The sequence below is a fragment of the Pinus tabuliformis genome, chromosome 8, assembly GCF_031772625.1.
Source record: "Pinus tabuliformis cultivar Carrire ecotype Pingquan chromosome 8, CPIR1, whole genome shotgun sequence".
In the NCBI taxonomy this organism is placed as follows: Eukaryota; Viridiplantae; Streptophyta; class Pinopsida; order Pinales; family Pinaceae; genus Pinus; species Pinus tabuliformis.
The window spans coordinates 384,049,241-384,062,398 of record NC_142294.1 but is presented as its reverse complement, the minus strand read 5'-3'; the positions used below and the strand labels follow the sequence as shown (position 1 = coordinate 384,062,398).

Here is a 13,158-nt window from a genome sequence, read left to right as displayed (position 1 = left end):
CCATGTTAAAGACTTGATTATATGACATTACACATTTAAAAAAATATATATATATGGTATGACACATTATTCTAAAGAGCAATTAATTAAGTTTAATAATATCTAATAGCACAACTCCTTAACATAATACATATAGCTCAATAATATTTGACAATCAAAATAACACACTAACTTAAACACAATAAACACAATTATATATATATTTACGTATTAAACAAATTAACTATTTATTATTTTTTATAATTTAGATATTTTGTATATATTAAATTTAATATATCTTCATATTCATTAATAAGGTGTAGTTTAACTTATAAATGAAATAGATTTTTTCACCGGAATTCGACAAAATAATTTTAAGAAAGAATGTGATTTTTTGTTGTTTAAAATGCATTTTTGAATGCATAAATGGATTCAACATCTTGAAAAACCCTTAAGGGCAGTCAAATTCTGCAGATTAAATAATTTAAACTCAAGTTTTTAACAATATGAAGATTTTGATTAAAATTAACCCAAAAAAATGTCGTAAAAAAAAACCATTTCGTAGACTACGTCTCATTAATAATATAGACTTATATACATCCAAATAATAATGTAGACTTGTGTAGATCCATATAAGTACTTATAACATTGTTGTGGAATGTTTAATTTAGCCATTTTCAAACATTTACATTAAAATAGAACTTAAAAAAATATATTAATTATACTCCATACGTAAAACAAAAGCTACATGGAACAATGTTACTGCTTTTGTATTTTTTGGATGCTCATATATGCAGAAAAAGAAAAAAAAAAAAAAAAAAACAAACATCTAATAAAAAAACAAAAACAAAAACATTAATGCCACATAACTTTTGTGTGTAACTTGTCCTTTACCCTTCAAAATAAGCAAATGTTTTTTTTCCTTCAAAATCAATGATGACATCTAATACCCTAACACTTATCACTCTTGTTTTCAATGCCATTATTAGTAAACTAAGTAACTCTTTAAAAAATATTTTGCAACATGATTAAATTACAATAAGGATATAGGATTGTTAACCATGGAGTTAACTCAAGGTAAACTTTAAAGGAAGCTAATTAGAAATTGTGTTGAAGACATTAAAGCAATCTTGCAAGAACCCATCCATTGATAACACATTTAAAAAATAAGCAAATTGTGAGTTTGATAATTTAGAACTAAAGAAGAACTCAATATCTTAAAATTTTCCATGTTACAAACTTTGTTATTTCATATTTAATGACCAAAATTGGATCACAATAATATTTACGGATTACTCATCAACATTCCATTCCTCCCCACACACTCTCCCCACGAAGTAAACGGTGGCTCCGCTTTTTGTTTCTACGATTTTGAAAAGCTTTTCAGAAAACCCTCTAAACCTCTTCTGATCAAAGCAATTGGTTGGTATACCACCATACTGTATGAGAATTATATCCTATATGCGCATTTATGTTTTGGCAATGACGTTGTGTGTGTCAGGGATATGGTGCTGAAGGGTTTTACAGGGGTTGAAGGACAGAAAGGGCCATAAGTGCGTGCCCTATTACTTACGATATAACACACAACCAGTTTCTAGTTTCACAGGCGAACCTGAGACCATAAATCAATTAATTGGTGGGTTTTGGTATGTCTAAGCGGTTGGCTGGTTATTGCTCTATATTGGTGCGTAGGTCTTTCTTAAGGTGCTGATTACTACTATTGCTGCTACGAGCTTGAGGCCACCCTAGCCCATTGAGTGTTCTACCTATAGGCATGCGTGTTCTACGTTCTGAACCCACTGACTAACTAACTTACTCACTCACTCACTCACTCACTGGGCACATGTTATCAAGAACAGGTAACACGTTAAGATCAGAAACGACTGGATCATCGGTTAAGGCTGGTGGAGAAACTGCTGCTGTACCGACAGGGTCTACTTTTGCTACTTGATCTTCAGCCTCTATAGCTGCTTGCCCATACGTTGCCTCTCTAGTGGCTGGTGGTGTTGCTTCAAGGTCGCGGTCGTCTTAGTTTTTCCTAATTGCCTACGGCGAGGCTGGTCTTTTTGCTCAAGAGGGGAGTTCAAAGGATAAAAGACTAGTGGTTGTGGCTGTCCAACTGCCAGTGTTCAAGTAGGCTAAACTACAGCTAGAGATAAGGGAAAAGAGCTCTATTAGGTCTGAAAGAAAGGACAGAGTCACAAAAGCAAGGAAGAAGCCCGAATCAGGAGTGTCATAGCCAACATAATTGGCTGGAGAAAGCACGACAGCAAGCAAAGGCATTGGTGGCTATCAGAGAAGAAATGGCAGGCATGGGAAAGCTTCTGGGAAAAATGGCGTTCAATTCAAGTGGAGGGGCGATCAACTGGTTTCCGGGTCACATGGCCGCTGCCACTCGGGCCATCCGAGAGCGCCTCAAGTTGGCCGATCTCGTCGTAGAAGTCAGGGACGCAAGGGTACTCTTTCTTTCACTTTCCATTACTCAGGTTCAGTCCGAAATCTAATGTAAGGGTGAGTATGACATGCCCCTTATTTCGAAGCTATAAGAGTGGTAGGCATTCGGGACAGAATCTATCTCCTTCGGTAAAGCCCAGTGAAACCCTCGACTCCCGCTTGAAACTATGACCAGCCCCGAAATTGCCTTAAAGCTCCAAAATTCCCTGCTAATTGCAGAGCAATTTTCATATCAATCAGCCGCATTGACAATAATATCAGCATACATATTTTGATTGCGAGCCCTTACATAACTCCAGTTCTCCAAAACAAATCACTAGTCTCACTCTATTCTGTTAATGCACATTCAGTACTTAAATTTAGTCGCAGGCATCCAGTTCATTTATTTTACTGATGCCCAATTGTGCCGTGCTTTAGTGATTAAAGCAGCTGCACGTGAGGCCACCCGTCAAGGTACAATTTGCCAGGTGATTGAATAGGTGGTTGGGCAAGTTCTGGATAATCTTGATTAAGGCAGCTTAGTTGAATGAAGTTCTAGTCATTAATGGTTTTCCCTTTAGTCGTTACTCGTAATGCCTGGTGAGAATGAATGTTCTGTAATGCCAGACGTATTTTCGCTAATTGTAATACTTGTAGAGTTTTATGAAAACATTTTGAAAAAAAGGTTTTAACTTATGTCTATCTCCGGGAAATTTTATATCTATTTTTAATCAATACTTAAATGATATTTTAGGGTTCTTAAAAGACAAAAAGCTACTGTTGTCCTAGTCATTTAAATCTGAGAATCCCATTGAACCTCCATATTGGATTTGATCAATTACCTTTTTTTAAAGCTAGTCTAAATCTTATATTAATGCTGAGTAAAATATATACGTAGATGCTGCTGATCTGCCATTAATGAAACCAGATCAGATCAGTAGCAGAAGAGTAAAGCTTTTGTCTATACCGTTTCGGGGAATTTACTAGGTCCCGAGAAATTAAAAAAAGAGCTATGTACAAAAAGAAAACAATCTATAGGTCTAATGCTACTTATAAGGGCATCAACGGTGCCTCTTCCAGCAGAGAAGAAAAGCTGAAATGCGATTAAGAAGAGGGGGAAGTGTCTACTACAATTGGAGCTTGGAGCTTGCCCAGTGGTGTTCTCAGGTGCAGTGAATTCCAGGTCTGCAACTCGTTTGGCCATTGCCACAACCTTCTGATCCACCTCTTTGATTTGAAGCTGAATTGCATCCAACTGGAATTTGCCCATGACAGTTTTGCAATACAGGTCCACAGTCTGATAATAACTCGTGTTTCTACTGTGAGTATTGCCTGTGTCTGGTATCTAGGGCCCAAGCTCCACATAGATATTGGCATTGGGAATGAAACCACTCTCTAGACATGCATTTTCCTTGGTCGATTCAATTTCTCTGCAAAGGGCTGATGGGATTTGTATGCGGAAGACTGCTGTGAGGATTCAGCTCCCTGTTGTGCTCGTGAGATGAACTGTGGGGTCAACCATGCCGATTGGGACAGTCTGAACCCCTCCACACCATAGTTCAAAGTTGGAAATGAAAACTGACACGGCAAACTCTCCAACAGAAAGGGTAAGCACCCACCCACGAGAGGCTCCTCTCCTCCTGGGACCCAACAATCTTGCCAATAGCGGAGAACGCAAAAGACTTCTGAGAAATCAAACTATTTGGGCTATTCGAACACAACCAGTACACAGCGAGTTACTATGCCTGGAAAAATCATTAAGACTATTATAACCAGAACTTGTGCACTCATATCTATGATTGGATGCATGTTATGGCAGGTTGGTGGTGCACCCATCTGTCCTGCTGCGGCCCAAAGGAGATGGAAATCGCAGCAATTCACTGCCTGTAGGTAATCGCTCTCCTATCACTCCATCCAGGGGCGGGTATTTTTAATCAATACTTGAATGCTATCTCAGGGTTTGTAAAGGGCAAAGAGCTACTCTTGCCTTATTCATTTAAATTCAAGAATCCCCATGTTACACATTTCATTGCTTGTCATTAGCTCTTACCAGGCTTAAAATTTGAGATCTAACCTTCCACCTCAAGAAAAATATACATGATTACTAAAAACTCATAATGCACTTTTTAGTAGTACTTATAAAAAGTTGACAATCTTACTAGTACTTATAATTATAAGTATTAGTAGCTTTTATATACAGTCGTTTTAAATCTACAATATATTCATATAAACATATTCCTATTATTATTTTGATGGCCAATTTACTGAACTTCTCGTTAAAGAAATTGTCTTCCAAAAACCGCATTTCCCTCTGTGGTAAAAAGTTAAAACTAAGTGCATATGGCTGTTGAAGTTTTAAGCCTGTGCCTGAGATAACATTTGGCTATCAAAGCACTTCGCCTTCACCTTTTTAGCTGTGAATCGGGGGGCCTTGAGGCCCAAGTATTTCATTTTTACTCAACTCCAAGATGAGACTTTGATTACTGTTTTGCCTAACGAACAAATCCAAGATAAGACTTTGATTATGGTTTTTCTTAAGAAATATAAACTTTACCTTTAAAAATCCCTTTTGCATTTTTTTTTCTTTTTCAAGTGAAACTCATCTATGTAATGTTTCTGGGAAATTACTTGCCTAAGGGACCCAATAGCCTATCTATCCCCGTAGGCTACAGTCCTCAATAAAGAGGAAACCCCAAAATTTCCAATTCTGGGTGAGTTTTGGGGCAGCTGGGCAAAGAAAACCCAAAACTGGGGTTTAAAGTGAAATTTACCCAGTCATTAAAGGAGGAGAGACCCCTCTAGGAAATCTATAAATATGAGAGGGATGAATCCATTTTGGATTATCATCATTGGATCAATTTGTCTCTGTTTATCTTGAGCCTGAGGCTCTAAGGGTTTTAAACCCCGTTTTCCCTACTAATTTTAGTGGTGAAAGATTCCACCCTAGTTAGTAAACTTTTTTCCTTTTTTTTTTCTACTTGTTTCTGGCATAGGTTATTGGACAATTCTGGTTTGAACTGTGGGTCTGGTATTCTATTGTTCTGGCAACAGGAAAATCTAACTTCTAAATGATATAGGGCTTCTGGGCAGAGCATATTTATCATAAACATTCACCCTCTTGGTTTAAGAAAACAGGATGTCACCCTCCTGTGGCATCTGCATTCCCTTTGTAGTAATAAACGCACATCCTGGAGCAGATCGGGGTTTTGAAGCTAAATAAATGAGCGGATCTTTCCAAAGGTAGATCAAGGGGATTTTATGAAGCTGGACAAATTGTTTGAGATCCAATAGCGATTGCAATTTGGAGCATATTGGAATTTTGAAGTAGTTTCTCCTTAAAGCAAATTGGTCGAATCTTTGAGAAGGGGTTTCCTGGAACCGAATTAGGATTTTTTACTCGAGTGAAACACCTTGGAGCAGAATTGAAGTCGTTAGGTCAAGTCCCTCTGAAGGTTGCGAAGGTTATCTTGTGGCAAACAAAAGACCGTCTAAGGCCAATCGAAGTCTCCTGGAGTGCAATGCTATATTTTCTGTTCTGTGGTTGTCTGAAAGTACACAAGAGGAACTCTGCTAGATTGAACCCCACTATAATTACACAAAGATCTAAAGCAGGTCGAAGCCCTCTTGAAGACAAATGTCACTTTTGGAAGGCCGAACTGTAATCATCCTTCCCCAAGGTTGCCATGGGTATCACAAGGGAAGGTTGAACCTTTCACCCTGTACATAGCGCACCACTAGGGGAGGGTGAGTGGCCCTATGGTCGCATGTCACTCCAAGAACTACCCCAAGCTCCCCGGAGCTCCCAGAGCTCAATGTATGCATCATACACGACCCTCATAAGAGGGTCTCTCAACGACACCAAGTTGTTCTCGGAAAGTCAAGAATTTGACCTTTCCTAGGGGTTTCGTCAAAATGTCGGCGACTTGCTCATCTGTACCGATATGTTGGAGCCTTATTGCTCCCGGCTGCACCATATCTCGGATATAGAGGTACCTGATATCGATATGCTTGGAGCGATCATGAAATACAGGATTCTCTGATAAACGAATTCTGCTCTGTTTGTCACACAAGATCACAGTAGTATCCAATGTAATTCCAAACAGCTCATTGAAGAGCTTTTGCAACCAGATCGCCTCACAAGAGGCCATACTCGCAACAATGTACTTTGCCTCAGCGGTGCTCAAAGCCATCGACTTTTGCTTCTTGCTCATCCAGGATATTGAGGCAGATCCCAAAGAGAAACAACACCTGGAAGTGCTCTTTCGGTCTACCACGCTGCCTACCCAATCAGCGTTGGTATATCCATGTAATCTCACATCTCCGGCAATGTATCTCAACCCATGAGTGATTGTGCCACGAAGGTATCTCAACAGATTCTTGGCACCAATCCAATGTGTGTGGTGAGGCTCAACCATGTGTCGACTCAACGTGTTGATTGCAAAACATATATCCGGACGAGAGTTCACCAAGAACATCAATGCTCCGATGAGTTGACGATACTCGGTAGCATTTTGTAAAACAGGTCCGGCAGCACTACCGCTTAACTTCTTGAAGTCAAGCTCCATCGGGGTAGTCACGGGCTTGCAGTCCACCATACTGAATCTCTCCAATATTTTCACCACATATTTTCCTTGAGATAGGAAAATCTCCCCTGGCTTCTGCCAGACTTCCAGTCCTAGGAAATAGTGCATCAGTCCTAGGTCCTTCATCTCAAACTTAGAAGCCAACTCCCTCTTACATTTGTGAATGAGAGGGTTTGCACCTGTCAGAAAGATGTCGTCAATGTACAACACCAGTATGAAAGGTTTGTCATCTTCAACCTTAAAGTAAAGCTTAGGGTCACCTTCACTCCTAGTGAATTCCAGCTTCATCAAGTAGCTATCGATCCTCTCATACCATGCCCGGGGTGCTTGCTCCAGCCCATAGAGGGCTTTCTTCAACCTGCACACATGAGATTCCCGATCGTGAATCTCAAATCCTTCGAGTTGTTCCACATAGACTTCCTCTTTGATCGAACCATGCAAGAATGCGGTCTTGACATCCATCTGATTTAGGTTCCATTCTTGCGAAGTAGCAAGGGCTATGATCGAGCAGATGGTGGTGTATCGGGCAACAGGTGCAAATATCTCGTCATAGTCTATGCCTTCCTTCTGAGAGAAGCCACGAGCAACAAAACGAGACTTATACTTTTCAACACTTCCATCAACTCCATGCTTTATCTTGTCATGCCATTTCGAAGTGACAGCTGCTTTGTCCTGGGGTGTGGGGACCACATTCTAGACATCATTTTTCATGATGGACTCATATTCCTCAGTCATAGCATCCTTCCATACTTGATGCTTGACAGCTTCTGCAAATGATGAAGGCTCATTTTAGATGTTCGTGCTCATGATGGTCAAGTATCCCTGATACCTGGCCGACTTCTTACTTTCTCGGAAAGTCCCTCTGGATGCAATGTATCCTTCAGCATCATCGGGTGTCCCCCTAATCCATGAAAGCCTCTTCTTGGAAGAGGAAGGCTCTTGCAGAGGGGGATCAATAAGATCCTTATGTTCTTCCACATCGGGCATTGTCTCATCTTCCTTTTCCTCCGGTTTCTTGGTGTCAGTTTCTTTAGATTCCCTTAGAGTTGGAAGATTGTCAACTTTGCTAAGAGCCATATCTTCGTCAAAGGTGACATCATGGCTAATCTCGACTTCCCTTTGACCATCCACATAGATTCTATAGCCCTTAGAATTTTCGCTATAGCCCATAAAGATTCCTTTCTTTCCAGATGCACCCAATTTATTTCTTTTCTCTTTCAGCACATGAAAATATACACGACTTCCAAAAATTCTAAAATGAGATACGTAAAGTTTCTTACCAGTGAACATCTCTTCGGGATTCTTGGAACCCAATGCTTGATGAGGACATTGGTTTTGAGCATATATGGTAGTATTTACAGCTTCGGCCCATAGAAACTTCAGAAGCCTTTGATCATGGAGCATAGCACAGACAACTTCCACAATCGTACGATTCTTCCTTTCCGCCACACCATTTTGCTCAGGAATATATGGTGTTGTAGTCTCCCTCTTAATGCCAACCTCTTTGCAAAAGTCATGGAACTCATTGGATTCATACTCAGTCCCATTATCAGTCTTTAAGATCTTGATCTTTTTTTCGGTTTGATTCTCGATCAAGGCTTTAAAGTGACGAAACCAAGATAACACTTCATCCTTCTTTTTCAAGAAGTATATCCAAGTCTTGCAAGAATAATCATCTGTAAAAGTGAGGTAATATAAATATCCTTCCAAGGAGTTCACAAGCATCATACCAGATATCTCTGAGTGAACCAACTGCAATATATCGGAGGTCTTGCTATGGCTTGAGGGGAATGGTCCCCTTTTGAGCTTTCCTTCGGTACATCCCGGACATACACCTTCTTGCTCTACTTTGAACTCGGGCATCCCTATCACCATTTTTCTCACATTGGGTAGAGCTTTATAATGAAGGTGAACAAACCTCCGATGCCATAGTTCGGACTGAAGAGATGTGTCACAAGACATGACACCCAACAGACTTCCTCCGACCTGATATAATGAATCAACTCGAAACCCAAGAGTGAAAGCATCTTTAAAATTCTTTTTCCATACACGTACCTTGCCATCGATGAAGGCCACCTTGTAGCCTTTGTCTTCCATTGCCGAAATGGACACCAGGTTCTTTTTGAGATCAGGTACATATAGGACTTCTTGCAAATGAATTGTATTACCCTGATTCAATTGAAGAGTGACATTCCCTACGCCTTTCACGGGATATTTTGAGTTGTCCCCAAGAACAATTTCCAAGTTGGTCTCCTTCTCTATCAGATTAGAGAGAGCTTCTTTGTAACCAGTGAAGTGCCTTGAGGCACCACTATCAATAAGCCAATTTCCCAGTGAGTTCGGGGGAGCAGTAGTAGAGAGGGCCGCTGGTAGATAATATTCATCTTGCTTATTGTTAACAACGTTAGATTCATACCTGGAGTTTCTTGCCTTCTTGGAGGGTTGACCACTTCCTTGATTTCCGACATTCCTCTTTCCTTTGCCATTGAACCTGCCATTCCTTTGATTGCCTCGGGAGTGATTTTGATCATCGTCATGATGTGAGTCCTTTTTATTAGGGCACTCCCTTGCATAGTGGCCCATTTTGTTGCAATTGTAACATCTTCCTTTTCTTCCACCCTTCGGTCCGACCTTTCCTTTAGATTTAGCCCCGAAATTGTTTCTCCTTTTAGCATGAGAGGAGAAAGCATGGGATTACCTCTAAGTGCAGGCATTTCCTGCTCTTCCGTCCTTGTCTTCTTTGTCAGGCCAGGCAGTAACTCTCCAATAGGCAGTAAAACTGATTCGATTGATTTCATTAGGTATGCTATTGTTATATACAAAAGGGTGTGACTGCTCAGTTCATCTCCTGATGACTGTTCACATTCCTAATTTAACTATTTACATAAATTCACCCAATCGTGAGGATTAGGTGTCAACATTCTTGAATGCATCTTGCCATCAATTCCGCAAATCCAGGAATTACATTATTGTTGAGAAGAGTGATTCTGAATATATACCATTCAGATGGGAGCCCTCCAAGAGTTGTGATGGTCAGTTCCCTGTCAAGAATGACTTCCCCAATTGATAGGAGATCATTCTTGATCTCAGTGATCCTTAAGAAGTATGCTTGCATACTCACATATTTTCCCTTCTTAATTTCCTTCAGCTTATTCTTAAGGAACAAAACTTGATTTGCATCATTAACTTTAAATAAACTTACCAGTCTATCGTAGATTTCCTTGGAGGTGGTCAGCTCGGAAACATAGGCCACCAGGTGCTTGTCGATAGAGTCCCGGATGATCTTCTTTGCTTTGACTTCTCCCCTGGTCCACTTGTTCCTAGCAATAGCAGATGCATTTGATGGAGGCTCAACGATTTTGCCTCTCACATGGTCCAACACTTCCTGCTCTTCTAATGTCAGATCGAGAGACATCTTCCATCGGTGATAGTCAGACTTCTCACGTAGCTTGTCTTCAGCGGGAAAGTGTGATGAGGACCCCATGAAGTCTTTGAGATTGCTTCAACAAATTTCAGTGATTGCTCTTGCTCTTGCTCTTGCTTTGTCTTCACCTCCGCTCTGATACCATGTTAATTTATGATATGTTTTATGCTTAGAGCATTTTACTTCAGTTCTTCTTATTAGCCATTGTTTAGCAATCACATAAACATAAAGTAAAGTGCATATAGAACATTAATAGATCGACAGAAAACAAGCCAAAACAAGAGACACCAGATGTGGTGGCTAGCCAAGGACAAACCCCAATTGGGGGAAAACCTTTGATCAATTCTTCTTTAATCTTCAATAGTTTAGTAGAGAGAAATAGTACAAATTCATAAATCTGTAATTTTATGACAGCAGCAGTAAACCTTAACTAGCAAAGTCAAATCTGGTCAAACAAGGTGAAATTGACCTTCAATATGTTTGGTCAATTTCCCAGTGATTTAGTCCTTCAAAAGCAAGAAGAAGCAACCCTCAAACAACCCCAAAACATAGTCAAACAACAGTCAACTGTAATCAACCTGCTGCCCTAAACTAGGGCAGTCAACCCTGGTCAAACCAGAGGTCAGAATGCCTCGGTTTTTGTGCCAGAATTTGCGGCCTGCCTAGGAGAGGCAGCCACACCAAAACTGCAGCCCTGAATTGCCCACGCTGGTCAACGCTGGTCAAAGAGATGACCTGCAGCTTCTGCGTCCTCCAAACTACGTCTTTTTGCGTCCTTCCCACGTGTGAGCTTCTCTTCCTTGTGTAAACCCAATGCTAAGGAGAGAGAAGAATGAGTGAGATGAGATGATGAATAATGACTCAACCTCACTTGTATTTATATGATATGCTGGGCATGTGTGCCACACATTAAGCTACTGGCCAACCTTGACAATTTTTCAAGTAAATACAAATAAATTCATATCTCCACAAATACATGTCGGAATCGGATGATCGTTAGATCAATCCTACACGTCTTGACAAGAGGAATCAAGGAAAAATATCCGCTGTCATAAATAAGATGACCCACATGGAGTTTGGCCCTAGTTGCCAATTTTAACAGTTTACCAAGGTTTTATATTATGCCACAATTATTATTTCTTTGAACAGTTAAGAGAAACTGTTGAAACCCTAGTTAACTAGAGAAACCCTACACCAAATTGCCCTAGATTATTATAGTCAGTATTTTGTGTCTGTAGTTATGTTATTCTATTTGATAGACGCTACATTGGGTTTTCTGATATTGTCGTCCCATTTTAAATACAATAAAAATGCTTCAAAGACATAGCTTTTTACCTGAAGATTATGGATTTTGCAGAAGCATAATTCATTCAGTGGAAAACATTCAAAGGTTTCGTTATTTGATAGATGCTACATTAAGTTTCCTGATATTGCTAAATCTCATTTTAAATATGATAAAAAATGCTTCAAAGACATAGCTTTTTACCTGAACATTATGGATTTTGTAGAAGCATAATTGATTTAGTGGAAAACATTCAAAAGCTCTGTTATTCTATTTAATAGATGCTAGATTAAGTTTCCTGATGTTACTGCCCCATTATTAATTTCATAAAAATTGCTTCAAAGACAACTTTTTACATGAACATTATGGATTTTGCAGAAGCACAATTAATTCAGTGGAAGACATTCAAAAGATCCATTATTCTATTTGATAGATGTTACATCAAGTTTCCTGATATTGCTGTTCCATTTTAAATATAATAAAAAATGCTTCAAAGCAGTATTGCACATATCGCGATAATATCATAATTATTGCGATATTATCGCCAAATTGTCCATCACTGTATTATCACCGAATTTATCACGATAAATTCCCTGTTTTGAATTTATCGCAATAATTTAATTTAACGCGATAATTTGGGTAATTATTGCAATAATTTCGAAATTATAGCTATGTTTGTCAATTTCAACATATTACCATTTAACATAAAATAAAATAAAATTAAACCCTAATTTTTTAAAAGTGATTTTGGGGATTGAGTTGTGAGGATACTAATCCTATTTCCATCAAGAAAACAAGGAGAAATCTATTGTTTTCATGTCCCAAGATTCATCTCATGGGATACATACCTTAGTAGTTAATGGTAATATTAAGTTCTTAAAAGTAAAAGGATATCCTTTTACTTGTTAAAAATCAGATGTTCTATGTCGTTACAATCACTTAAATCCAAAACTTATTTATGCCGCAATATAAGTTAAGTAATTGTAGATAGAACATAAACCATATAAACGATATGCACAATAGAAGACAACCAAAACTCCTTTAGACACAGAGAAGTCAGGTCAATGACTAGGGCAAAATCCACAAGGGGAAAACCCAACCAGATTATTCTTCTATTAGAAATCATTTGTTCAGCAAAGATACAAAGTTCAATGAGAGAATGAAGAAGTTCACCCAAATCTGAAGAAGATTTCTGATAGCAGTGGCAGATGCAAACAATGAATCACTTTGGCTCTCCAAGATCCGCTCTTCCTCTTCAAAACTCTCTCTCTTTCTCTCTCTCAATCTTCCTCTAGACTCTCCAACTCTTTCTCTCTCTCTCTCTCTCTCTCAAGTTCGAATTCTCCTTTCACAAGCACAAGTAAGTGTGTCAAGTGAGGATGAGAAGCACAAATATATAGGAAGAGCAAGGAGGTCAAATTCATGAGGGAGTAACTCCTATGCTTTGAGGAGGAGTT

General features: G+C 39.2%; 1 protein-coding gene across 1 annotated transcript in view; it reads left to right on the top strand.

Moving 5' to 3' along the window:
- Nucleotides 1-1,277: 1,277 nt before the first annotated feature.
- Nucleotides 1,278-13,158, top strand: part of LOC149235706 (short integuments 2, mitochondrial-like) — a 194,314-nt gene continuing 182,433 nt past the window's right edge. The window contains exon 1 of the mRNA XM_089372169.1: nucleotides 1,278-2,435. Coding sequence (XP_089228295.1) covers nucleotides 2,283-2,435 — 153 coding nt within the window. The 5' untranslated portion in view covers nucleotides 1,278-2,282. The remainder of the gene's footprint in view (nucleotides 2,436-13,158) is intronic.